General features: G+C 51.1%; 3 protein-coding genes and 1 long non-coding RNA gene across 13 annotated transcripts; 3 read left to right on the top strand and 1 right to left on the bottom strand.

Annotated features, from left to right (window-relative positions):
• Nucleotides 1–2,660: 2,660 nt before the first annotated feature.
• On the top strand, nt 2,661–10,031 carry Efna1 (ephrin A1). 3 transcript variants are annotated; one of them, XM_052731248.1, is made up of 5 exons: nt 2,661–2,976; nt 6,594–6,889; nt 8,763–8,828; nt 8,959–9,009; nt 9,152–10,031. In XM_052731248.1, exons 2-5 carry the CDS (start codon nt 6,691–6,693, stop codon nt 9,262–9,264), a joined length of 429 nt encoding a protein of 142 aa, XP_052587208.1. In that variant the 5' UTR covers nt 2,661–2,976; nt 6,594–6,690; the 3' UTR covers nt 9,265–10,031. The 3 variants fall into 3 exon arrangements, with proteins under 3 accessions (XP_052587208.1, XP_052587206.1, XP_052587207.1); XM_052731246.1 differs by lacking the exon at nt 2,661–2,976 and adding an exon at nt 3,282–3,489; XM_052731247.1 differs by lacking the exon at nt 2,661–2,976 and adding an exon at nt 3,520–5,777.
• Nucleotides 10,032–10,716: 685 nt separating this feature from the next.
• Slc50a1 (solute carrier family 50 member 1) lies at nt 10,717–13,806 on the top strand. Of its 5 annotated transcripts, none has more exons than XM_052731245.1 (6): nt 10,717–11,222; nt 11,936–12,013; nt 12,122–12,245; nt 12,835–12,996; nt 13,244–13,363; nt 13,443–13,806. In XM_052731245.1, exons 2-6 carry the CDS (start codon nt 11,952–11,954, stop codon nt 13,542–13,544), a joined length of 570 nt encoding a protein of 189 aa, XP_052587205.1. In that variant the 5' UTR covers nt 10,717–11,222; nt 11,936–11,951; the 3' UTR covers nt 13,545–13,806. The 5 variants fall into 5 exon arrangements, with proteins under 5 accessions (XP_052587205.1, XP_052587203.1, XP_052587204.1 ...); XM_052731241.1 differs by lacking the exon at nt 10,717–11,222 and adding an exon at nt 11,506–11,672; XM_052731243.1 differs by lacking the exons at nt 10,717–11,222; nt 12,122–12,245 and adding an exon at nt 11,355–11,672.
• Nucleotides 13,807–14,611: 805 nt separating this feature from the next.
• On the bottom strand, nt 14,612–15,152 carry Dpm3 (dolichyl-phosphate mannosyltransferase subunit 3, regulatory). 2 transcript variants are annotated; one of them, XM_052731249.1, is made up of 2 exons: nt 15,085–15,152; nt 14,612–14,962 (listed from the first exon to the last, which is right to left on the bottom strand). In XM_052731249.1, the coding sequence occupies exon 2, from the start codon at nt 14,955–14,957 to the stop codon at nt 14,679–14,681; it is 279 nt and encodes a 92-aa protein (XP_052587209.1). In that variant the 5' UTR covers nt 14,958–14,962; nt 15,085–15,152; the 3' UTR covers nt 14,612–14,678. The 2 variants fall into 2 exon arrangements, with proteins under 2 accessions (XP_052587209.1, XP_052587210.1); XM_052731250.1 differs by having other exon boundaries at nt 15,055–15,118.
• A 270-nt stretch (nt 15,153–15,422) lies between these two features.
• Nucleotides 15,423–23,975, top strand: LOC128105943 (uncharacterized). Of its 3 annotated transcripts, XR_008216544.1 has the most exons (5): nt 15,619–15,739; nt 16,005–16,141; nt 16,546–16,717; nt 23,328–23,483; nt 23,633–23,975. It is a non-coding gene; the product is annotated as an uncharacterized LOC128105943 (long non-coding RNA). The 3 variants fall into 3 exon arrangements; XR_008216545.1 differs by lacking the exon at nt 15,619–15,739 and adding an exon at nt 15,423–15,515 and having other exon boundaries at nt 23,328–23,975; XR_008216543.1 differs by having other exon boundaries at nt 15,625–15,739; nt 23,328–23,975.
• Nucleotides 23,976–24,394: the final 419 nt, after the last annotated feature.

Here is a 24,394-nt window from a genome sequence, read left to right as displayed (position 1 = left end):
AGAGTGAGTTCCAGGACACCCCGGGGCTACCTATTAGTGATCCCTTATCTCAAAAGACAAAAAAGCAAGTAAACATCCTTATCAGAAGCTCCTTTCTTCCTCTCCTCTATTTTCCAAATTGAAAAATTTGCCCATGTTACTAATAAAGTGAGAAATGGTGCATTTTAGTTTTCAAAATTACCTTAGATAGTAAGGCAGAAATGGCTCCAAGTTCAGGGCCCATTGTGCCTCACCCAAGAACCTAGAGACGCCCCATGGCAGCAGCGCAGGCCTCCCTACTCCCAAGCTGCCGAGCGAGCGTCTGTGGCTGCTCCAGTCTGGAAAAGTCGCCTGCGGGTGAGTCGCCTCTGTAGAAGCAGGATCTCACCACCCCCACCCAGCACACCCAGAGTTAACCCTAGCCCTCAAAATTCCCAGAAGGGACTCATGAAGGGGTTTTCCCCAGACAAACAGACACCTCATACATATTTGCCACTTAGCACAGATGTTTGCCTGGGGGTGGGAGTGCTGAGAGACAACGCAGGTACACAACTTTAGGGTAACAGGTAGCCCCAAACAAAGCCAGACAAGCCAGGGCGAGCTAGAACTGGGATGCCCAGGAGGCCTAGATTTATTCTGTGTTCTGAAGTCTTGTCCTTCTGTGTCCGCGTCCGCATCTCACATGGACTGACACTCTCCGCTCCTCCCAGCAGGCGGCGCAGCGGCTCCAGGAGCACCGGGCTAGTGCGAATGTGTTGCCGGTCTGAGTTTCAGCACTTAGCAAGACTGTTGTTTGGCCAGGCGTATTTCCTCTGCTACCCAATTCCAGGAAAACATATGCCCCAACATAAGTGCCCTGCCTACTGCGGGACTCCGGGAGGGCAAAGACTTTATCTTAGCTTCATCCTCGCGTTCTGTGTGCCAAGGGATAGCCAACACAGAAAGGCGCAAATATAGGGATAGGATCAAGGCCTGAAGTGACAATGTTGGACAAGGTCCCAAACCAGAGGCTCTGCGTCCTGTCGGTGCCGAGATTTCCGCCAGCCTTTCCACCTAGCTCGCTCCTTCCTGCCTTAGACCCGGGCAGTCAGGAGGTGAACGCGTCCCTGCCAGGCTGGGCCCAGGGGGATTGAACCTGCGGGGAGGGAGCTGCGCAGCGCGGGACCCCACACGTATTCACCCAGTGGCAGCCAACGGAGGCGATCCGGCCCAACGCCGTCTCCCCCAGGGACAATCCTGGGCTATTTTCTCTGAAGATGTGCTACTGCCTTACCCCTGTGCGAGTTTCTCAGCAGGCACATGTTTACACCTTTACAGTGAGTGACCTCACTCAACGAACACTGCCCGGCTACTGTTCGTGCTGGCGCCGGCAACACGACATAGAACAAAACCAAACCCTACGAAGCAAAGGAACTGGGAGAGGATACTCGCAGCACGAGGGACGCTTGGGGGACCTTCACCTAGGACCTTCACCTCCAGATGAGCAAAAAGCGCGTGAGGCGCTTCTCTAGGGCTGCTGATAAACTTCGGACCCGGCGGGAGGGGCGGGCCGCACCCTGGCTATGCGTGGGGCTCCGGCACGTCCCGCAGGGCAGGTGTGCTCGAAGGTGGCATGTGTTTGTGCAAAGCCGGACCCTGACCCAGGAGCCGGGTTACAGGGCGCGGCACCTAGTTGGAGCTCAGTAAATATTTATGGTGAGAGCGACAAGTAGGGCCCACCTCCCGAAGGAGGAGGAGGAGGAGGAAGAAGGCCAGAGCCCTCCTCAACTCCAGGCTCCTCCCCAGCAGGGTCAGCACCGGACTGGCCGCGGCGTCCTGGCCCGGCGTAATTACAGGCTCTGCCGCCAGGCCTGGCCGTAAAAAACCAGGATGAAACGGCCTGCAAGCCCAGGAAGCTGGGCCGGAGCCGGCAAAGAGCGCCGGGTCCGCAACTTGCCCTGATGCGCAGCCGCAAAGAAAAAAAAAGGGGGGGGGAACCTAACCCCCCGCCCCATCAAATCCTGCAGGCACACAGCCACCCAAGCAAACTACCAAACACTCAGCTTTCAACTTTCCAGCTCCAGGAACGCACTCGAGCCTAATCAAACACCTGCCCGCCAGCTCCAACACAGGCGCAGACGCCGCCAGCCCCTCTCCAGACAGCTGCTGATTCGAGAGGTGAATTCCTGCGAGGTTGTTTACATGGAGCGGGGGAGGGGATCTGAGCCTGGTACTGAGGTCCTACCGACGGGAAGACCCAAGACTGAGCCTACCACAGCGGCCCAAACTACCCCGACTCCAGCCCACCCCCGCTGCACGCCCAAACACGTTTCTCCTCTTCTTCACACACTGTTCACAAACATTAGCATACGTATGTCAGGCGTTTCACACGCTTCCGCACACACTCACAAGTGTCTTTACACCTACCTTGCCACATTTACACACGCATTTATTTACACACGCCATATGTACATGTGTGGGTTAGTTTGTCACCCTCCGTGACCATATTCCCACAGTCCATCTGCAAGAGCCCATTCGCCCGAGACACGCGTGAGACAAACAGGTCATTAGTGTACTTTGGCTCTATTAAAAAATTAAGAAGAGACCCCCTCGTGAGCCCAAGGGTCCTATCTGTTCCTCTCGCACAAAGTACGGATGGACTGAGGCGCCCTTAGCCCTGGCCGCACACGTTACACACTTGATCACACACAGCGTCGCACTTTATTCCCGGCATCTAAGCGATGACACAATCTCTTGAACAAAGACAACATTGACAAACCCAACAAAAACAAACAGCCGCGTCTGTGTGGGGAGGGGCAGCCAAGCGCAGAGTCTGGGCATGGAGGGGTTGCGGGAGGGGGTGCGGATAGCGAGAGAGCGTGAGAAGGCGAACGCGCAGGCCTGAGTGTGAATCTCGGGAAAGGTGTGGGTATATCCCCCAACCTCGCACCCTGGCAAGATTGGCGCCCCGCGCTGCAAAGCCAGGTCCTGAAGCCGCTGGTTCCCAGACCCACACGTGTGAGTTCCTCCCTTCCCCAGCTTGCGTCTGCGCCCAGTCCCACAAAGCCTACAGAGCCTCACACAGACGTGTCCCCGTCGTCCCCCCCACCCCACCCCCCGTAAGCGAACACGCAGCTATGGAGAGATCTGTGCAGACCCCGGAGCGCGCTCCGTCCCTGGGGCGCGGGAGGCGCCCCCTCCTCCCCTCCCCGAGCGTTTTCCCTTCCTCCACCTCCCCAGCCACCAAGCCCTGGGGCAGCGCGCGCCGGGCGGGGCGGGGGCGGGGCGGGTGTCGGGCGGGGCGCCGGCCCAAAAGGCGGAGTCGAGCAGTGAAGAGGCCAGATTTGTGATCGCGGTGCCTACTGTACCGTGGAGAAGCCAGTGGGAACCCTGTACTGCAGAGCTCTCGTCCCGGCCTGGCCCGGCCCGGCCCCACGCTATGGAGTTCCTTTGGGCCCCTCTCTTGGGGCTGTGCTGCAGTCTGGCCGCTGCTGACCGTCACATCGTCTTCTGGAACAGTTCAAATCCCAAGTAAGCCCCGAGACTCCCTCTGGCAGCCTGGGCGCCCGGTTGGCAATGCTTTTCCTCAGGGTAACTGTCCCGGCCACCCCCTGGCCTGAGCCTAGGGGAGGTGGCCAGGGGTGGGAAGGATTCTGTAGCGTCCCACCTCCGTCTTTACCTTCCCTTAGTAACTGGCAGTACCCGACCCTGGCAGAAACCTGCTCATGCCTACTTGCAGAGGCGCTATTTCAGCCCTTCTCTTCCTGCCCTCTGGCATCCCATTACTCCAAAGTAAGGATCTCAGGACGAGCGTTCTTACCTTGAGAATGTAACTTCGGCCCTGGCCTCCAGGGCTCTTAAGTCTCCCCATGAAACTTCTGTGCCCTCTCTTTTTGTGTGTCGCATGAGCATTTGTGTGACGACAGGCACCTATTGACATCAAGAGTCAACACAGTGCTCAGAGTGGCCCTGGAAAGACTCTTAGTAGGGATCTAGGTTTCGGGTATCAGGTATAAACACATTCTGTGTTTAAGATGACCCTGCAGAGTGGCCCCCAGGATTTTTTGGGGGTGGCATAAATTAGGCACATGCTGTGCATGGATAGACCGAGGGAGTGGCCAAGGTGGTCACACTAGGGAACTGGTGAGGGGAGTGTCCCTGGAAAGCCTGGGGAGGAGCAGAGGGGGTTTCACTGGGCTACAAAGGGCTGTGACAGGAAGGAGGCAATTTCTCCTGGGCAGGTTTTAGGGCTACGAAGCAAATGGTCTTGGGAGGAAGACACTGCCAGACCCTTTGTTCTTGCCCTTGAGTTTCCTCAAGTTGTGAGAACAGTATTTGGGCAAAACCTAAGAGGGGGGCATGGTGGAACAGGGGCAAAGGGCCTAGCCCCCGAGGGGTGGGGGCACAAAATACCACCAGAGCACTCCCACACCCAGTGTGCCTACTTCCCCCTTCCCTGAGCTAGATGCCATGCCGGTCTCCTCTGGCATTGTGGCATTGCCTATTGAGGGTCTGTTGTCTAGGGCATGTCGGAGGGCAGCATAGAACCAGCTGCCAACCCTAAGGGCAATGTCTTCCTGGCCCCGGGCTGCTACGTCAGCCCAGCCAGCCCTGGATCCTACCCCTTGCCTCCCTGACCTAGTCCTGTCCTAGTAGTGGGAAAGAGCAAAGTCCCTGTTATGTCCATGCCAGGTGTTGGCTGAAGGAGGAGGAGGGGACAGGAAGCCATGAGTAGGGAGGGGGGAACTCTGGCCTTTTCCGTTCCCAAGCTCCCAGGTTTCCTCTCTTTCAGGAAGGAGCCTCTTCCTTGCCCCCCTCCCTGTCTTCTCCACCACCAATGTCGCCCCCCCTTCCAGACGGAGATTAGGTGTCACAGGCAGGCTATGTAGAGGGGGTAGTCCCCTTAGAAGTATATCCCACTAAGAATAGCTTCAGGCCTGTCCCTCTGGACACGGACACACACACACACATTCCCTGTCTTATTTACAGCTACAGGAAAGCCGGTCTAGAGTAGAGGTCATGGGCGGTCTAGCCAGGCCCAACTTGGAAGAAGAGATGAGGTGGCAGTGAGCAGGGCGGGTGCAGGGTTGGCACAGGTGACTCAGGGTGGTGGGCATTAGCCCTGCAGTCTCCAGGCTCCAGGCAGAGGCAGGTGTGAGCTGCCTCTGTGAGCTCCAGGCTCAAGAGAAGGGTGTGAGCTGGGTTCCCATGGTCCTGGAGAGACAGCTACTCCGGCTGTTCAGACTCCTCTGCTCCCTTTGCCCAGAGACCAGCACTGAGGCAAAACCAGTCCTGGGCTGTCCTGGGGTCCAGGGGGGCTGCTTACATTTGACAAGGTGAATTTTCACAGGCTCTCAAGAGTGCCTGGGCGGGTAGCAGAGGTGGATTGAGGCATGAGTCAGTGCCCATCACGGGAATGGGGGAAAGACGCCAGGCCCAGAGCTGAAATACCTGTTCTGAAATGGCTTCTATGTTTATCTCTCCAGAGAGGAATTTTAAAAGCCTCTCCCTCTGCTTCTCTCTCTTTTCCCCAGGGTGGGGGAGGGGCCTGGTAGGCCCAGTTCTCGAGGCTGCAAGCTGTTGCAAGGCCAGGCCTCTAAAGGGTCATGATGACTGGGTCGTGGGTGGCCACCACGGAACCCCACCATCACCATGGGCACCACCCGTGCCGAGGACTTGGATTTAAAGCAAATTGGCAGGCAGCTCTGCTGAGCCTCTCCCTGGCATTGCTTGGGAGAATTCAGAGAAGCTGGCTGGCTGTCAGTGGGAGGTGGGGAGCACTTCGCCACCGCTAAGGACCCTACCCAGGCTGGAGCCAGGTGTCTGGAGCTCAGGGGGAGGGGCTGGTGGGCAGTCAGGCTGGAGCCTGCGGGGCTTGGGGGGGGGGGGAGTGACTGGGGGAGGGGAGCTGGCTCCACCTGGGGAGAAGGGAAAGGCAGAGACAGTCTCAGGTCTAAACTGTACCATTTCATCAGGGGAAGGTGGAATTGTGACTCTTGGAGATAAAAAAAGACGGGGATGTTTGGGGGTGCTCTGAGGAAATGGGACAAGGCGATCAGGGCATACACTTGAGTAACAAGAAAGGAAGATTTGTGTAAACTGGTAAGAATGGTCTTACTCTCTGCGAGTCTGGGTTTGGACCAGGGCCTGGGTCCTGAAGTGGAAATCTGAGAGAGACTCGGTGTGAGGGGCAGGACAGGCCGAGATAAGCGAAGAAAGGGATGCGATGAGGGCTCAGCAGCGTGGTAGAGAGAGAGGGACCTTGGCTCCCACATGCAGAACGGGCCAGACTGTAGTTTCCTGGCATTTAAAGAAGACCTGGGGAAACAGAACAGTGAGCGAGCTGCAGAAATACTGAGGACCTGTCTATCCTTGGGCAGATACCTGGGGCGTTCTAGAAGGTACTTTGGTACCTGAGAGGTGCTTAGTGGGTGTTACTTGGAGAATGAGTAGGAGATGGTAGTGAGGGAATGAGTGAAGGTGGCAGAGAAAGATGATCAGTAAATACGGGAGTTAAGATATTGCAAAAGAATCTTTGGGGCTCCAGTATGGAATGTAAGGGATGATGTGACCAGTTGGAAGAAGCTTCAGGCTCTGGTCTGACTTCCGCTTCCTCCTGCTTTGCATGGGCCCAGGTTCCGGGAGGAGGACTACACTGTACATGTGCGGCTGAATGACTACCTGGACATCATCTGCCCGCATTATGAGGACGACTCCGTGGCAGACGCCGCCATGGAGCGGTATACATTGTACATGGTGGAGCATGAGGAGTATGTGGCGTGCCAACCCCAGTCCAAGGACCAGGTCCGTTGGAAGTGCAACCAGCCCAGTGCCAAGCATGGCCCAGAGAAGCTGTCGGAGAAATTCCAGCGCTTCACACCTTTCACCTTGGGCAAGGAGTTCAAGGAAGGACATAGCTACTACTACATCTGTGAGTACGCAAGGGACAGGTCACAGAGCACTGGTGGCCGGCCGCATGCGCTTGGCTGCTTATTTAGTGGAGAGCCAAGTAGTAGCCCAGAGCCCCCCAGCCCTTCCAAGTCTAAACTCAGTTTTCTCTAATTCATAGCACAGATGTGGAACGAGCTTCAGGTGTGTCCCAGACACTCTGGCACATGGACACAACATAACTAAAACACCCCTGGCCCCTGTCCTCAAGGAAGCTGGGAAGGAACCCAGATAAATCGTCAGGCCAATAGAAGAGTGTGATGTGACAGACATGAACACAGGGCACTTGGGGAAATGACCTGTGCCCCTGCCAAAGACAGAAAAGACTGAGGTTGGGGTGACAAGGACAGGTGGCACATTCCCAAAGGGAGCATGACCGCTTCTGGAGCTCCCGGGATGAGAGGCATACAAGAAATAGAGTGATGGGCTTGGACGGTGGCTAAGACAGATTCTTGGAGCCCAAACACTAGTAGGAGTTTAGACTTTCTCCTGAGGGTAGCAGAAACCCATCGATGAATCCTGAGCGTTACAAGGTCTGGGCTTTGTGAAGGCTAGATCCAGTGCTTATTCTCTGGGTGAGTCTAGGCCAGCATGGTAGAAAATGGCCCAGGGAAAGGGAAATTACACTGTGAACACCTCATCCAACTTCAGGCTGGGAGTCATGAAAGATGGAATGTGTGGAAGGGACACGCTCCACGTTCCTGTCACTACCACTGCTAAAGTTGAGTGCTATTCCAGAGAATGAGAGATGGGACTGAACATTGATCAGAAAGTAGGCAAAAACTGAAGATAAATATCAAGGCTAGGCTAGGCACAGTGGCTCACACCTATAATCCTGGCACTCAGGAGACTGAGATAGGAGGATTGGTGTGATTTAGGGGCAGCCTGGGCTACAGACAAAGTTTCAGGTCAGTGTGGGCTACAGTGAGACCATGCCTAAAAAAATTGGGGTAGGGACTGGATGGTGGTGGCACATGCCTTTAATCCCAGCACTCGGGAGGCAGAGACAGGTGGATCTCTGTGAATTCGAGGCCAGCCTGGTCTACAGAGGGAGTTCCAGGACAGCCAGGGCTATACACAGAAAAACTCTGTCTCAAAAAAAACAAAGCAAAACAAACAAACAAACAAGTAAATAAATAAATAGCAGTTACTGCACAAACCTGACAACCTAAATTCTGTCCAGAACCCACATCAAAAGTCAGATACAGTGGCCTGCATCTGTAATCCCAGCACTCCTGTGGGGCGATGGAAGGCAGGAACAAGAAATTAGCCTTGCTGGGCTGTGGTGGTCCAAGCCTTTAACTCCAGCACTTGAGAGGCAGAGACATGTGTATCTCTGAGTTTGAGACCAGCCTGGTCTGTATAGTCAATCTCAGGACTGCAGGGGCTTTGTAGAGAGACCCTGCCCCCCCAAAAAAATATATATACATAAAAAAGAAAGAAAGAAAAGAAGAAAATCAGCCTTATCAAGCAAGCAGTGCAGAGGCAAGATGGAAGGCCAGAACCGACTCCCAATGTTTGTGTCCTGTCTTTCCCACGTGTGCCACGGCGTACACTAAAGAAGAAGAAAGAACAATTTAAAAGTAAATAAAATTTATTTATTGGTTGGGTATGGTGTTGAGTGCTTTTATCCAGCGCTCAGGAGGCAGAGGCAGGTACATTTTTGTGAATTTGAAGCTAGCCTGGTCTACATAATAAGTTCCAAGGCAGCCAATGCCACATAGTGAAATCTTGTTTTAAATAAATTAAAAAAAAAAAAATAAAGTAAACAGGGCACTGAGGAAGCAGAGTCAGATTTGAGTTCATATCTTCTATCAAAGGCCCTTTCCTTAACATCCTTTGGATTTATTTTACAGCCAAACCTATCTACCATCAAGAAAACCAGTGCTTGAAGCTGAAGGTGACGGTCAATGGCAAAATCAGTGAGTGTCAGGCCCCGTGGATGCCTCCTTCCACCCATGCTGAGCTTGGTCCAGCGGTCTGGGAGGGGGCGGAAGTTGCCTCTCCGCCTCCCATGGCAATACCTCATCTCCTACCATTTTTATCTTTCAGCTCACAGTCCTCAGGCCCACGCCAATTCACAGGAGAAGAGGCTTCCAGCAGGTAGGGAGCTAGAGCCAGTTGGGCCAGGGTCACAGGAAGGGGGTTTCTAAAGCCACCCAGGGCCTGGCGCCGTCCTGTTGGGTGGAGGCCGGTGCCAGTAGCGGGCCCCTCACCTGTCGGTCTTTGCCTCCTCACCCCGCAGATGACCCCGAGGTTCGGGTCCTGCACAGCGTGGGAGACAGCGCTGCTCCTCGCCTCTTCCCGCTGGTCTGGGCTGTGCTGCTCCTGGCGCTGCTGCTCCTGCAGACCCAGTGAAGGTGTGTGCTTCACCGGGCTCAAGGATTGCCACTGGGCTGAGGGGCGGGGACAAGCACCCCGAAGCTCCAGCCCCGGGAACCACTCCCACCCCATGCACAAGCTGCCACCCTGAAGCCTCAGAAGGTTCAGTATTAAGGGTTTCAACCCAAAGGAGTTCAACCCGCCTGACTGTGCCGTTCCTGCCTCCACTTCAGAGGGACGGAGAAGGAAGTGGGGAAGGTCCTTTCCCTGCGATTTCTACCTTTAAGCCAAAGACACAGGCTGTGCAGGCCGGCCTGGCCCATTTCGAGGGCCCAGTGGGAGATGAGCTGGAAGGGCCTGAGGTCATGTAGTTGGACGCTAAAGACGCCCTTCCCCGAGGAAGCCATGATGTCCAGATGAACTGACTGAAGGAAATGCTTGAGACAGCTTCCTGCGTGGGAGCCAGGTACAGGAGAGGCAGCATGCTTGGGCTGACCCAGCATCTCTGCAAGATTTCCACCTGCTGAACTGCCAGAGAGGTTCGTAGCCAGGCACTGACTGCATCCTCCCCATCCTTCGGGCAGCATTCCCTGGAGCTGTGCCAACATGAGGACTATGCTGTTCAGAGTAGAGCTGTAAGGGCAGTGCCCTTGTGTACAGTCTGTGTAGTGTAGCCTACAGGGCAGGGCCCACATGTACAGTGTCTGTAGATAAACGTGCTGTGTCTGCTCATTTCTACAACTGGAGTTTTTTTATACCGTGTTCTTGGACTCATAATAAAGTAATGTTTTTGTTTTTTTGGACGTGTTTTTCTGCCCCTCTATGTCGATGTATGATCACAGAGTCCCTACTCGTGTATTGGGCTCAGCGCCACCTCAGAAGCAACCGGGGCTGGTGTGGTGCACACCTGTAACCCCAGCTACTCTTGTGGCTGAGCTGGGAAGACAGCAAATTTAAGATAAGCATGGACAACTCAGACCTTGCCTCAAAAGCAAAAATGAGGGGCTGGGAATGCACCTCAAGAAGTAGAGTGCTAACCTAATATGTGTAAGCCTTGGGTCCAATCCTCAGCAGCGCAAAGTCTAAGTAGCCAGGCATGGCTTGGGTCATGTCTGTAATCCCAGTACTCAGACAGTTGAGCAAGAAGATTGCCAAAATTTCAGTGCCAGCCTGGGCTACAGTGTGAGACCTTATCTCACAAAATAAATAAGTAAAAGACAAAACATAGTAAATGGCTAGGATGGGGGGGGGGGAGGTGTAAGACACAACTTGGTTTTTTTTTTTTTATTTATTTACTTATTTATTGTTGTTGTTGTTTTCGAGACAGAGTTTCTCTGTGTAGCTTTGGAGCTTGTCCTGGATCTCGCTCTGTAGACCAGGCTGGCCTCGAACTCACAGAGATCCGCCTGCTTCTGGCTCCCAAGTGCAGGGATTAAAGGCGTGCACCCCCATCACCGCCGCCCCGCTTGGTTTTAATTTCTTTCTCTTTCTAAAAAATACATGCTTCTTACCAGGCCAAAGGGAGGGTGTTTCCTCCTCTGGGGTCTGCAGGAGAATTCCCTATAGTAGTGAGCTGGCTTCCTCACCGCGCGCCCCATTCTGTACGTTCGCTCTTCCTGTCCAACCTCTCATCCCACTCATCAGCCTCAAGCGCGGGGCTCTGGCATACCATACAGGTACTCATGCTGTCTGGGTGAGTCAGGGAGCTGGATGCCAGCTTGTGCACAGCCCCACCAGCAGAGCTGCGTGGGAGGCTGCGAGGGAAAGTTCCCAGCAGCAAGTGTGTTGGAACAGGGGGCCAGGGGTAGGACTGTCCATGGATAGGGCAGGTTGTGCAAGGGCGGGCATCTGAAGGAAGATGGCAACTCCTGTCAATACCTGCTGTTTAGGGGACAGGCTAACAAGGTTTCAATAACCTCCAGGGCAAACCTCCCAAAGCTGAGGAACCAAGGCTCTGATAGGGAGCGGTGAATAGGAGGAGCGCTGAAGACGGGGTGAGACTGAATTTGTTGTTTGCCTTCTTGCATACAAGGACAGGAAGAAACACAGAAGTTGAGGCGGGTGGTCTAGATGACCCAAAGAGTGAGCAGCGTGTGGGGAGGGGCCCTGTCGGGGACAAATGCACGGTCCCTACTAAAACCATGGAGCGCACTCCGAAGGGGAGGCTCAGGAACCCAGCCGGCACGCAGCAGCCAAGCACCCGCCAGCACGCAGCGCGGCTGCGGCAGGGGCCCCAGTTCCGGTGCCGTTCTGGCGAGGGCGGGTTCCGGCGCCGTTCGGCGGGAGGGGCGGGGCTTCGCGGCCGCCGGCTCTGGGCCCGAAGAGCTAGTGCACAGTCCTGGGCGAGGGAACCGACTCGGTGGGATGGAGGCGGGCGGCGTGGCAGACTCTTTCCTTTCCGGTGCCTGCGTGCTCTTCACCCTGGGCATGTTCTCCACTGGCCTGTGAGAGCGCGGAGGGACTGGGCTGGGGAGAGGACTAGGAAATCAGGGAAGTGGTAGGAAAGTGGTCAAGAGACGTGGCTCCAATTCCGGGCTGCATCTGGAACCCAGAATGAAAGTGGAGGAGAGTTGGGTGATCTGGGGTGCTAAGGCGAGGCTGGCCCCTCGGCCTGAGTCGGGGAGATCTGCTTGTCGTTCAGGGTGGGTGACAAGCACTGAGGAATCGTCTACCCATTCCTAACAATTCCCTTTGGGTCCCCTTCCAGCTCGGACCTCAGGCACATGCAGAGGACACGGAGCGTGGACAGCATCCAGTTCCTGCCTTTTCTCACCACGGATGTCAAGTGAGAGTATCGTTGGCTGTGATGGGAAAGGCTGAGGGAGGCACAAGAGGTCCCTGGGGACCCCCTGCCACACTCAGCCCCTTGGACCATAATCCCCTCCTCTCACAGCAACCTGGGCTGGCTGAGTTATGGAGTCTTGAAGGGAGATGGGACCCTCATCATCGTCAATACCGTGGGGGCTGTGCTTCAGACTCTTTATATCCTGACATATCTGCACTACAGTCCTCAGAAGGTAGAGGCCCTCCCTCGCACCCACCTCAGCAGCACGGCCATGTTAGCAGAGCAGACAGTTTCCTGGAAGACTAGTAGGGTGGCATTACTTCCTTTTCCTAGAAGGTACTTCTGGTTCTCCTTCCCATGAGGCTAAACCTACAAAAAGCACACATGGCCACCCACCCTCCCCTTGCTCACAAGCCTGGTGGTGGCTTACCTGGCCTGAGGGTATCAGTGCTAACCCATTCTCTCCACAGGCTGGGGAGAGAGGGCTCTGCTGTCTCTGATGGTTCCTTTAGAGTTAGAGCCAGGGCCAGTGGCTAAGAATGGCCATTAGCTCTGCTTTCCCACTCAATCACGACTTCCCGTGTATGTGAGGCTCACAAGAAAAGGGGAGGGAGAAAAAGGTAATTTTCCCTTCCCTGGAGACCTCCAGTGTTGTGTGAATGAGACCTCCTTCAAGTCATTGGTGAAATAGAGACTGACGTGAAGGCTGGGATAAAAGTTGATTTCCCCATTAGAGCATGGACGAAGGCAGGATGCAGCAATCCCCCGCAGAGAAATGAGTGTTCTGGTACAGATGCAAGTAAGACGCTTCTCCCCTGCAGCATGCTGTGCTCCTGCAGACCGCAGCCCTGCTGGGGGTCCTGCTCCTGGGTTATGGCTACTTTTGGCTTCTGGTGCCAGACCTTGAGGCCCGGCTCCAGCAGCTAGGCCTCTTCTGCAGCGTCTTTACCATCAGCATGTACCTCTCACCATTGGCTGACCTGGTGAGTGGGGTGGCCAAGAGGTAGGGGAGATCAGGGCTAGGCTCCCTTAGCCAGAGACTGGCTAATGCTCCAGAGGAAAATAGATCCAGCTCCTGGAAGGAGGCCAGACAAGGTGGGTGAGTGGGATGCAGGAGAGGGCTGGGGTGAAAGATCAGAGGGATCTTTCAGAGGGATCTTTCAGAGGATATTCTTAGGCAAGGTGTAGGAATGGTACTATGCACCTGAACCAGGAGTGTTTTTGCCACAGGCCAAGATCATTCAGACTAAATCGACCCAGCGTCTCTCTTTCTCACTCACCATTGCCACCCTCCTTTCCTCCACCTCCTGGTCCATCTACGGGTTTCGACTCAGAGACCCTTACATCACGGTAAGAAGATCCTGAACGGGACGGCGAGTCTCCAAAGCAGAAACTAGTTCCTGTCTTTATAGCAGCTTTTTGGTTGCAGGTACCCAACCTTCCAGGAATCCTCACCAGCTTGATCCGCCTTGGGCTTTTCTGCAAGTACCCCGCAGAGCATGACAGGAAATACCGACTTCTGCAGACCTGACCACAGCCATCTTAGGGCCAACGTGATACCAAAAAGAGCTCTTGTTTCTGCTGGTCCTCCTGACCAATTCCATGGATGCAATGGGTTGTGAGAAAAAAAGCTGATTTTGAAAATAGAGGGATCAAGGAAAGACCTTTACGTAGATCGGATGGGACCTATGGGATGAAATCACATTTTTTAAAGAGATGATCTTTTCTCATTTTGGAGGCTGAGGTGGTATCTTTAGAATGTGCCCTAAAATAAACTGTTCCCTGCCCCTGCCTGCAGGCCTTGTGCATTCTTCCTGACCTGATAGGAGGTGGGTCTAGTGACTGACATCGAGGATTGGCTCAGAAAAGGTATTCGACTGACCGTTAAGTCACAAAGACCTGGAAGACCTTTTAAAAAGAAAAAAAACTTCAAGGTTATTAAAAAAAAATGGAAGTTAGGTATACATACTTCTTGCCCAGCTTTGTGTGGGAAGCCTACAATCTCAGCATTTAAGAGTTTGAGGCAGAGCCGGGTGGGGGTGGTGACTAACCACCTTTAACCTCAACACTCAGGAGGCAGAGGCAGGCAGATCTCTGACTTTGAGGCTAGCCTGGTCTACAGATTGAGTTCCAGGACAGCCAGGGCTACCCAGAGAAACCCTGTCTCGAAAAACAAAGAGGTTGAGGCAGGAGGACCACAAGGTTGAGGGCAGCCTGGGAACATGGCAAGTTGTAGGCTAAGTCAGACTACTCAGTAAAACCATCTAAACAAATAAACAAAACAGGTTTGGGATGTAGCTCCGCTGAGGGCCGGCAGGTTCGATCCCCAGCACCTCATAATCTAGTCATGGTAGTTTAGTGTGTTAATTAGAGGAGATGAGAGGTAGAGAACCAAGAGCATCCTCAGCCATATGCCTGGGTTCGAGGCCAGTCTGGGACCCATGAGATCCTATTTCAAAAAAAAAAAAAAGTGAAGACAGAACACCACCAAAACGCAAGGCTAAAAGCCTGGGAAGATGGCTCTCCCGCCTCGCACTTCTTGACTTCTGGTACACAGAATCCCCAGTACTTATCCTCCATACTCAAACTAAGCAAGGCTAGAAAATAAAAACTGCACTTTAATGGGGAATGAGCAAGGATGTCGGGACAGGAATGGGTGAAGGTGTCAGAAGCGTAGCCCCCTGCGGGTTAAGTCCGCTCGAGCCTCCAGGATCTGGCTCTGCAACTCTTGGGCGGCGTCCTCACAGTCGTGAAACGTGGCCACGCGATAGCCCACAGTGCCCAGGGCATAGCAACCAGCGGACACCAGCAGGTAGGCAGGCAGTGGCCACAGAACCTCCTGGTAAGGGAAAGGCAGCTCCAGGCCCAGAGCTCCCATGGTCAGGGCAGCCCAGGCAGAGCCCAGGAGCGCCAGTCCCCAAAGCCACTGGGTTAACTTCGTCATGGTCGCTGCAAAGAGAGAAATCAAGGCTAGAGATCCTTTCTACCATTACCCGCTCTGCCTCTGACACTCACTCCCAGTCAGTGCCACCCCCTTTCACCTTTCCACTCAGCCCGCCACCCAAGCGTACCTCTGGGCGTCGCGCTGACTTCACGGTCCGCATCAGCGTCGGAAGTCCTCTTCTACTACCTCCCTTCCTCCGCACTGCCTTCTGGGAACTGTAGTTCTCAGCACAAAGCCTGGGGAACTTCCGGTCGCGCTCTGGTCCGGGAAGGTTGCAGAGCCCTCCTCGGATATCGCCGGCTAAGAGTTTTTGCGCTGCTTTTTCTGGGGACCCAGACCTAAACTGGATAGACTTGTGGAAAGTCTTGAGAATACACTAAAACATTGCAGTAAGAGAGGAATGTCATATCGTCTGTGGTGATACATTGCTTGTACTCTTAGTAAAATGTGCCTGAAGATCAGAGGACAGAACAAGCCGCTAGTTGAAACATAGAGGCCAGGCAGTGGCGGCACACACCTTTAATCTCGGGAGGCAGAGGCAGAACCGTCTGGATCTCTGTGAGTTCAAGGCCACGCTGGGCTACACGAGATTACTCTAAAAAAGAAACAGAGCCAGGCAGTGGTGGCACACACCTTTAATTCCAGCACTTGGGATCACACACCTTTAATCCCAGCACTAAGAAGGTTGAAACAGGAAGTGATATGGCTGGGCAGAGAAAGGAATAGAAGGCAGGAGGAGGCAGGAACTCTGGCTCCCACTTTCAGGCTGAGGAGTTGGTGAGGTAAGAGGTGGTGGCTGTGGCTTGCTCTGCTTCTCTGATCTTTCAGTTTTCACCCTGATATCTGGCTTCGGGTTTTTATTACAAGACTGATTAGGATTCGTGCAACAGTGGTCCCCCTTAAACTCAGTTCTCCAGCGCAGATACCCCACTCATTCAGTTATTCAAGCGTTACTCCAACACTCCCACCAAACACTGGAGATGCCCATGCCGCCTCACACCTGCTAGGCGAGTACTCTACCACTGAGCCCTTTTTATTTTGAAACAGGATTTTACTAAGTACTCAGGATGAACTTGAACTCCAGTTTGAGACCCTGTCTGAGAAACAGGCTGGTCATGGTCAGAATGGCACGTACTTAAGATTCCAGAGCAACTCCACAAAAGAAGAAAGAGGAGCATTGCAGAGTAAGATAAAGGGTTGGCTTTAGAATTCCAACTTAAATAAAACAAGAGGGGTTTTTGTTTGATTGCTTTGGTTTGTTTGGGTTTAAAGTCTGTATGTGTGCATATGTGTGTCTGTGTGAGCATATGCTATGTACATTCAGGTGCCTGCAGAGGCCAGAAGAGGATATCAGATCCCCTGAGCTGGAGTTACAGGCAGTTGTGAGCTGTGTAACATCGGTGCTGGGAACCAAACTCAGGTCCTTTGGAAGAGCAGCAAGTGTACTTAACTGCTGAGCCTTCTCTCCAGCCTGGGTTCTGTTTTGCTTTGCTTTGAGACAGAGTCTAGGACTCCAGGCCGGCCTAGAGCATGGTGTGTGGCTGAGAATGACAATGAACTCTTGATACTCCCGCTTCTGCTTTCCAAGGGCTGGATCACAGGCACATGTCACCAAACCCAGCTGGAAGCAGTTCTGTTGGCTTCAAGGTCAGCAGAAGAGTAAGTGAAGGAATCCAGAAGTTCTAAGCCAGGAAAGATGGGACATACCTAAAATATCAAGACTCGGGAGACAGGAGGATTACTCCAAGTTCAAGGCCAACGTCAGTGACATAAGGAAGATCCTGTTTTTTTTTTTTTTTTTTTTTAAGAAATCTGGTCTGAGTGGATTGAAGGTCCACTTAGAAACTCCAAAGTAAAGAAAAAGGTAGACTGTAATGTTCAAAGATCCACTGTTCAAAGCTTTGTACCTGGATTTGGAAATCCAGACTACTTTGGTATGTCAAAAAGTAATCTATAGGGCTGGAGAGAGAGCTCAGCAGTTAAGAACACTGGCTGCTCTTCCAGAGGACCCCATGGGCTCTATTCACAGCACCCTTATGATGCCTTCAACACTCTAACTCCAGTTCCAGAGGATCTGGTGCCCTCTTAGTACACAGACATACATACAGGCAAAACACCCATACATATAAAATAAAATAGAAACTGTTGTGGAATATTCCTTTACACTGTGTGAAGATGTATCACTGTGATTGGTCTAATAAAAAGCGAAACTGCCAATAACTAGGCAGGAGGTATAGGTGGGACTTCTGGACAGAGAGAGCTCTGGGAAGAAAAAAGACAGCGTTGCCAGCCAGAAGCAGAGAGAGAGCAAAACATGGGGGAAGAGAGGTAAGAGCCACGAGTCACGTGGCAACGTGTAGATGAATAAAAATGGGTTATTTTAAGTTATAAGAGCTAGTGGGACAAGCATAAGCCATAGGCTGAGCTTTCATAATAATCATAAGTCTCCATGTCATTTTTTTGTGAGCTGGCAGCCCAAAGAAAACACTGACTACAAGAAACAAAACCAAAACACCTCATTTTCTCAAAGCCTTCACTGTTTATCAGCAATTATTATTTAAAAAAAAAAAAAAGAAAGAAAAATAAAGTAATCCACATACTCAGACTACCAGGCAAGAATAGGATGTGCCATTTCCATCAACTGACTTCAAATAGCAAAGCTGTAGTTTGTGAGTAAAAGGGGAATTTCTCAGCCCTGTGTCCTTGAAGCTGATCAGCAAAGCAGATTTTACAGAGTGACACTCTTAGCCCAAGTTCCTGATTCATCCTCAAAACTTTTTGTTTGTTTTTGTTTTTTAAGATGGGATTTCTCGGTGTAGCCTTGACTGTCCTGGAACTCACTCTGTAGACCAGGCTGGCCTCAAAATCTAGAGTTCTACCTGCCTCTGTCTCCCAAGTGTGCCACCACCACCTGGCCTCAAAACTTAATTTTTTTTTGGGTGGGGGGTGGGGTTTTGAGACAGGATCTCACTGTGTGACTCTGGCTGTCCTTGATCTCGCTCTGTAGACCAGGTTGGCCTCAAACTCACAGAGATCCCTCTGCCTCTGCCTCCCAAGTGCTGGGATTAAAGGCATATGCCACCCGGCTAATTTTTTTAAGTTTTGAGAGCATAATTATATCACACACACACACACCCCGCATTTCCTTTCTACAACCCCTCCCTTGCTCTCTTTCAAATGCATGGCCTCTTTTTAATTCTTTTAGATTTGTATTCCATGTGTCTATGTGTATCAATGTTATGCCTGTATGTACTTGTACACCGTGTGTGTGTGTGTGTGTGTGTGTGTGTGTGTGTGTGTGCGTGTGTGTGTACATTCCTGAATATATAAATACAACCTGTTCAGTCAATATAATGTTATTTGTATGTTTTTAGGGCTGATCATTTGACATGCTCTTCTGGGGAAGACTGTTTCTCCTGTTCCTCTAAGATTCCTTAATCGCCTGTAGTTCTTTGTCTGGGTTGAGACCTCACGAGCTTCCTCCTTCATGCCTGTTGGTGTGGTCCTGGTTAGGCAGCCCTGTTGGTGAGACTTCATGCACGTAGCTTCTCAGACATTTCTAGGCGATGAAATCTCACAGCTGATTCACTGATCCTCTGGCTCTCCTCAGCTTTCTCTCCTCAAAATTTCCTTTCCTTTCTTTCTTTTTTTTTTTTCCTCTCTAAAGTTTTCTTAAATAGCCTTGCTTTGTAGCTCTGACTGGGCTGGCCTGATACTCATTATGTATCCTAGGCTAGCACTATTTACATTCCTTCTGAGCTCAGTTTTCACACTAATAATGATGCAAAATTTGATTATTAATTTAGCTAAAAATTAGAATACATTTAAATTAAAAAGGTAAGATAGGGAACTATGTTAGGAAAATGAGGATTAGTGACATTTAAATCCTTATTCGATGGCATGCAGTCTCTTAGGAGACCATGCCAGCAGCACAAAGTCCTGGTTTCAATCCCCAACATCACCAAAAAAATGAAAAATAAAAGAAACTGGAAGGAAGGAAAAAAATCATACAATCATATTTTATCTAGAAAAATAGGTAAGGGGCTGGAGAGATGGCTCAGTGGTTAAGAGCACTGACTGCTCTTCCAGAGGACCCAGGTTCAATTCCCCGTCACCCACATGGCAGCTAACAACTGTCTGTAACTCCAGTTCCAGGGGATCTGACACCCTCACACAGACATTCATGTAGGCAAAACACCAATGCAATGAAATAATAATAGATAAATAATTTTTTTAAAAAAAAGAAAAATATAGGCAAATCTTAGAAGCAGCAGCTTCCGGCTGAGAATGTTGATGTGGAGAAACAGGAATACAGGGAAGTGAGAAGGGAGAACGGTTTTCATCAGATGCTTGTAGAACTGATTGGCTTTTAAAACTATGTAAATTCCTTTTTGTTTTGTTTTGTTTTGTTTTTTGTTTGTTTTCTGAGACAGGGTTTCTCTGTGTAGCTTTGGAGCCTGTCCTGGAACTCACGCTGTAGCCCAGGCTGGCCTCGAACTCACAGAGATCCTCCTGGCTCTGCCTCCCGAGTGCTGGGATTAAAGGCGTGCACCACCTTTGTTAAGGTTGTAAGTTCCTTTGTTAAAGAAATTTTTGTTTTGTTTTGTTTAAAGAAAAATGCTTCCCCCCCTCCCCAGGTGATGACCTCCCTATTCGGACATGCCTCTCACAAAGGCTATCCCTTATCCCTCTCCAGAAGAAAAGAGGAAACAGCAGAAGCAGTGCCTGGTGCAGAGCCCCATTCCTACGTCATGGACATGAAATGCCCAGGATTTTTCTAATCCCCATGGCCTTTGTCCACACCCAAATGCTGTCTCTCATGTTAGCTGCTCCACTGTGCTCTTCAGCCTACAGGAGGGGAAGTGATGCTGACAGAGGGCGGGGCCTTAGGTCTACTCAGGAGGGGGCGGGGCCTTAGGTCTGCTCAGGAGGGGGCAGGGCCTTAGGTCTACTCAGGAGGGAGGCGGGGCCTTAGGGCTACTCAGGAGGGGGCGGAGCCTTAGGGCTACTCAGGAGGGGGCGGGGCCTTAGGTCTACTCTGGAGGGAGGCAGACACAGGCCTGGTTAGGCCCCTGCTAGATCAGAACTAGAGAAGCAAGCCAGGCCTTGGTGCTCTACATCTTCTTCAACCTCCCAGCTTCAGCCCTTAAGAAATAAAGAGAGGGGTCTGGAGAGATGGCTCAGAGGTTAAGAACACTGGCTGTTCTTCCAGAGGTTCTGAGTTCAATTCCTAGCACCCATATGGTGGCTCACAACCATCTGTAATGAGATCTGGCTCCCTCTTCTGGCCTGCAGGGATACATGCAAACAGAACACTGTATACATAATAAATAAATAAATCTTTAAAAAAAAAAAAGAAATAAAGAGAATTCAATAATGATCATGGGCAGAAAAACAACCATTCACTCAGAGGCTTGTGGGCATCTTGGCCTGTGTGACACTGCACTGTTTAATGTTGACAACATTATACAATAGGTTTTTTTTTAATTTTATTTTTATTTCTGTGTTTGTCTGTGTGTGTGTGTGTGTGTGTGTGTGTGTGTGTGTGTGTATCACATGTGTTCTGGTACCAGCAGAGTCCAGAAGAGTGTGTTGGATCCCCTGGAGCTGGAATTCCAGGCAGTTGTGAGCTGCCGACATGGGTCATGTCCTCTGCAAGTGCAGCAGCTGTCCTTAACCACTCCAACCCCTTCAGTAGGTAGTTTTTTTGGTTTTTTTTTTTTTTTTTTTCGAGACAGGGTTTCTCTGTGTAGCTTTGCGCCTTTCCTGGAACTCACTTGGTAGTCCAGGCTGGCCTCGAACTCACAGAGATCCGCCTGGCTCTGCCTCCCGAGTGCTGGGATTAAAGGCGTGCGCCACCACCGCCCGGCAGTAGGTAGTTTTTAATTAGTATTTCTATGAAATTCATAGACTGTATTCTAATCCACTCATTCCTCCCCCATGCAGTGGGTATTATTTTTATATGTCCATATATGAGTGAAGAAACAGACACCGAGACTATAAAAAGGTAAGTAGTTTGCCCAAGGTCATGAGACAGAAAGAGGTACTATTGTGCTGTGCATTCTGGGTGATCTCCCTGTTCTGTTTTGCTGGCACAGGAATGGGTAGATAGGGATTATCACAACAAAAGACTAATGGATTGCTAGGTGCCACATGCCATGGGGAGTGCTTAACGTGCATTAGCTCATGCAAGCATCACAAGAGCCGTAGGAAACACATGCTATTATCGTCTCTGTTAGGCACACAAGGAAAATGAAACAGAACCCAGACACTCTGACTCCAGAGATCACCACTAAAATACAGCACCTCCTTCACCAAATCAATAAAACAGAATAAGAAAGGGAAAAACTATAAACTGGGTGTGGTGGCACATGCTTGTAATTCCGGCACTGGGAAGGAGAGAGGAGGAGGAGCAGAGGTTCAAGGTCAGCCTCAGGTACCTAAGGAGTTTCGGCCAGTCTAAGACAGATGAAGCCCTGTGAGAAAGAGAGAGAGAGAGAGAGAGAGAGAGAGAGAGAGAGAGAGAGAGAGAGAGAGAGAGAGAGAGAGAGAGAGAGAGAGGAGAACTGGAGAAATGGCTCCATGGTTAAGAGCACTTATGCTCTTGTGGAGGACCAGGGTTCGGTTCCCAGCACCGCATGGTGACTAACAACTGTCTGTAACTGCAGTTCTGGAGGATCCAATGCCCTCTTCTGAAGGCACTTGTAGGCAGGTGGCACCCAAAACAAATACATCTGCAACTAGTTTACTATTTAAAAAAGAAAGTTAAGTCTCAACCTCATGTCTTAGACCAAAATATCTAGTCCATGGCCTGGAAAGACAGCTCAGCAGGTCAGAGCACTTGCTGCTCTTCTAGAGGGCCTGAGTTCAGATCCGTTCCTAGGTCTGGAAGTTTCACAACCTGTCACTTCAGTTCCAGGGGATTCCATACCTTCCTCTGGGCCTCAGAGAGCACCTGTATATTATACATGGCATAAACATACACACAAACACAAATAAAACCTTTAAAAAAATATATCTAGTCAGGAGGTGGTGGCGCACGCCTTTAATCCCAGCACTCGGGAGGCAGAGGCAGGCGGATCTCTGAGTTTGAGGCCAGCCTGGTCTACAGAGCGAGTTCCAGGACAGCCACGGCTTGTCTCAAACAAACAAGCAAAAACCTTACTACATTTTAAGTCAATACAGGAACCAGATATGATGACTCAGGCTTGTAATCTGAAGCAAGAGGATTGCCGTAAAGTCAAGGCTAGCCTGTACTACAGACTATGTCTGAGGCAATCTTGGAGGCCTTGTCTGAAAAAAAAAAAAACACAAAAATACATTTTTTTATTTTTATTTTTTTTATTTTTTTGGTTTTTCGAGACAGGGTTTCTCTGTGTAGCTTTGCGCCTTTCCTGGAACTCACTTGGTAGCCCAGGTTGGCCTCGAACTCACAGAGATCCCCCCTGGCTCTGCCTCCCGAGTGCTGGGATTAAAGGCGTGCGCCACCACCGCCCGGCAAAAATACATTTTTTTAAAAGTGGCATCAAGAGCCGGGCGGGTGGCGGCGCACACCTTTAGTCCCAGCACTCAGGAGGCAGAGCCAGGCGGTGGTGGCGCACACCTTTAGTCCCAGCACTCAGGAGGCAGAGGCAGGCCGATCTCTGAATTCAAGGCCAGCCTGATCTACAGAGAGAATTCCAGGACAGCCAGGGCTGTTACACAGAGACAACTTGTCTCAAAAAACAAACAAACAAACAAATAAACAAAAAAGTGGCTTCCAGAAGGCATACAACAGGGGTTAATGTTTCTTATTAAGAATAGTTACATGGAGCCGGGCGGTGGTGGCGCACGCCTTTAATCCCAGCACTCGGGAGGCAGAGCCAGGCGGATCTCTGTGAGTTCGAGGCCAGCCTGGGCTACCAAGTGAGTTCCAGGAGAGGCGCAAAGCTATGCAGAGAAACCCTGTCTCGAAAAAGAAAAAAAAAAAAAAAAAAAAGAATAGTTACGTGGAGGCTGGAGAGATGCTCAGTGGTTAAGAGCACTGGCTGTTCTTCCAGAGGACTTGGAATTAACTCCCAATGCTCACAGGGCGACTTACAACCATCAGTAACTCCAGTTCCAGGGGCTTTGACCCCTGGCCTCGGAGGGCACCAGGCATGCCCACAATACACAGACATGCACGCAGACAAAACACCCTTACACATAAAGATGACACCTGCTAAAGACTCACCCTGAACTCACACTCCTCTCTCCCCCATTATAATTCAAAACTGTGAGGGGAGTTACTTCTGCACGGCTAAGCACCTGCCTGGCGGTTGGCACTGTCTACCTTTCTGGCTTAGGTTTTAAAAGGAAACAAATTCTAAACCGGGGGGTTCTTTATTCTAGTCACTGAAGAGTGAGGAATGTGCACTATTAACCAGAACATGGAGGACGGCTTGATCGCCTCAGAGGAGGACTTCATGGAGGCCCAGGAGCCTGACCTGACTGTGGAAAGATGAGTAAGAGGCACAAACCTGAAGAAGAGCCTGAACAAAGACACAGGTATGACAGTTCATGCTGACTAATTCTCTGTGGCTGTCTCCAGGACAAAGAATGCTTCCTGGGTGGAAATAGCAGGAGACGAGGCTGGGAAAACTGGCCCTGGATCAGGTGATTAGAGACCTCTGAGAAGTGTTTGTGTTCTGTTACAGGGCTGGAGAGATGGCTCGGTGGTTAAGAGCACATACTGCCTTACAGAGGATCTGGGTTCAGTTCCCAGCATTTTAGCTCATAATTGTTTATGACTCCAGTCCACGTGATCGACAGCCTCTTCTGATCTCCGGACACCTGTGGACATACCACACATCATAAAAAGAAATCTTTTTTTTTTCTGGTTTTTTGAAACAGAGTCTCTCTATATAGTCTGGCTGTCTTGAAGCTCTCTATGTAGACCAGGATGGCCTCAAACTCATGGAGATCTGCCTGCCTTTGTCTCCCGAGTGCTAGGATTAAAGGCGTGTGTTATCACATCCAGCTTAATAAAAATAAACTGTTTTTAAAAAACTGTTTTGAAGTATTCATGGAGCTGGAGGGATGGCTCAGTGGTCAAGAGCACTTACTCCTGCAGAGGGCCCAAGTTTAGTTCCCATTACCTGCATGGTGGCTCACAACCATCTGTAACTCTAGGGGATCTGGAGCCTTCTTTTATTCTCTGCAGGTACTAGGCACACATATGGTACACACACATACAGGCAGGCACATGATAGACATAAAAATACATAAGTCTTTCAAAAAGTATTTGCATCTGGGGCTTGGGTATCTGCTCAGTCATAGAGAGCTTGCCTAGCATGCACAAGGCCCTTGGGTCAATCTCCAGTCGCTTGGAGAAAAAGGGTGTTTATGTTGGTTAGGGCTTAGTCAGTGCTTTGCTCTCTGACCTGCATACAGGTACCCACAGGTGCCACTCAGGAGAT

The sequence above is a fragment of the Peromyscus californicus genome, unplaced genomic scaffold (genome assembly GCF_007827085.1).
Source record: "Peromyscus californicus insignis strain IS unplaced genomic scaffold, ASM782708v3 Scaffold_9__1_contigs__length_137607984, whole genome shotgun sequence".
Classification (NCBI taxonomy): domain Eukaryota; kingdom Metazoa; phylum Chordata; class Mammalia; order Rodentia; family Cricetidae; genus Peromyscus; species Peromyscus californicus.
The sequence above is the reverse complement of the archived record's forward strand: the minus strand, read 5'-3'. Positions and strand labels throughout refer to the sequence as shown.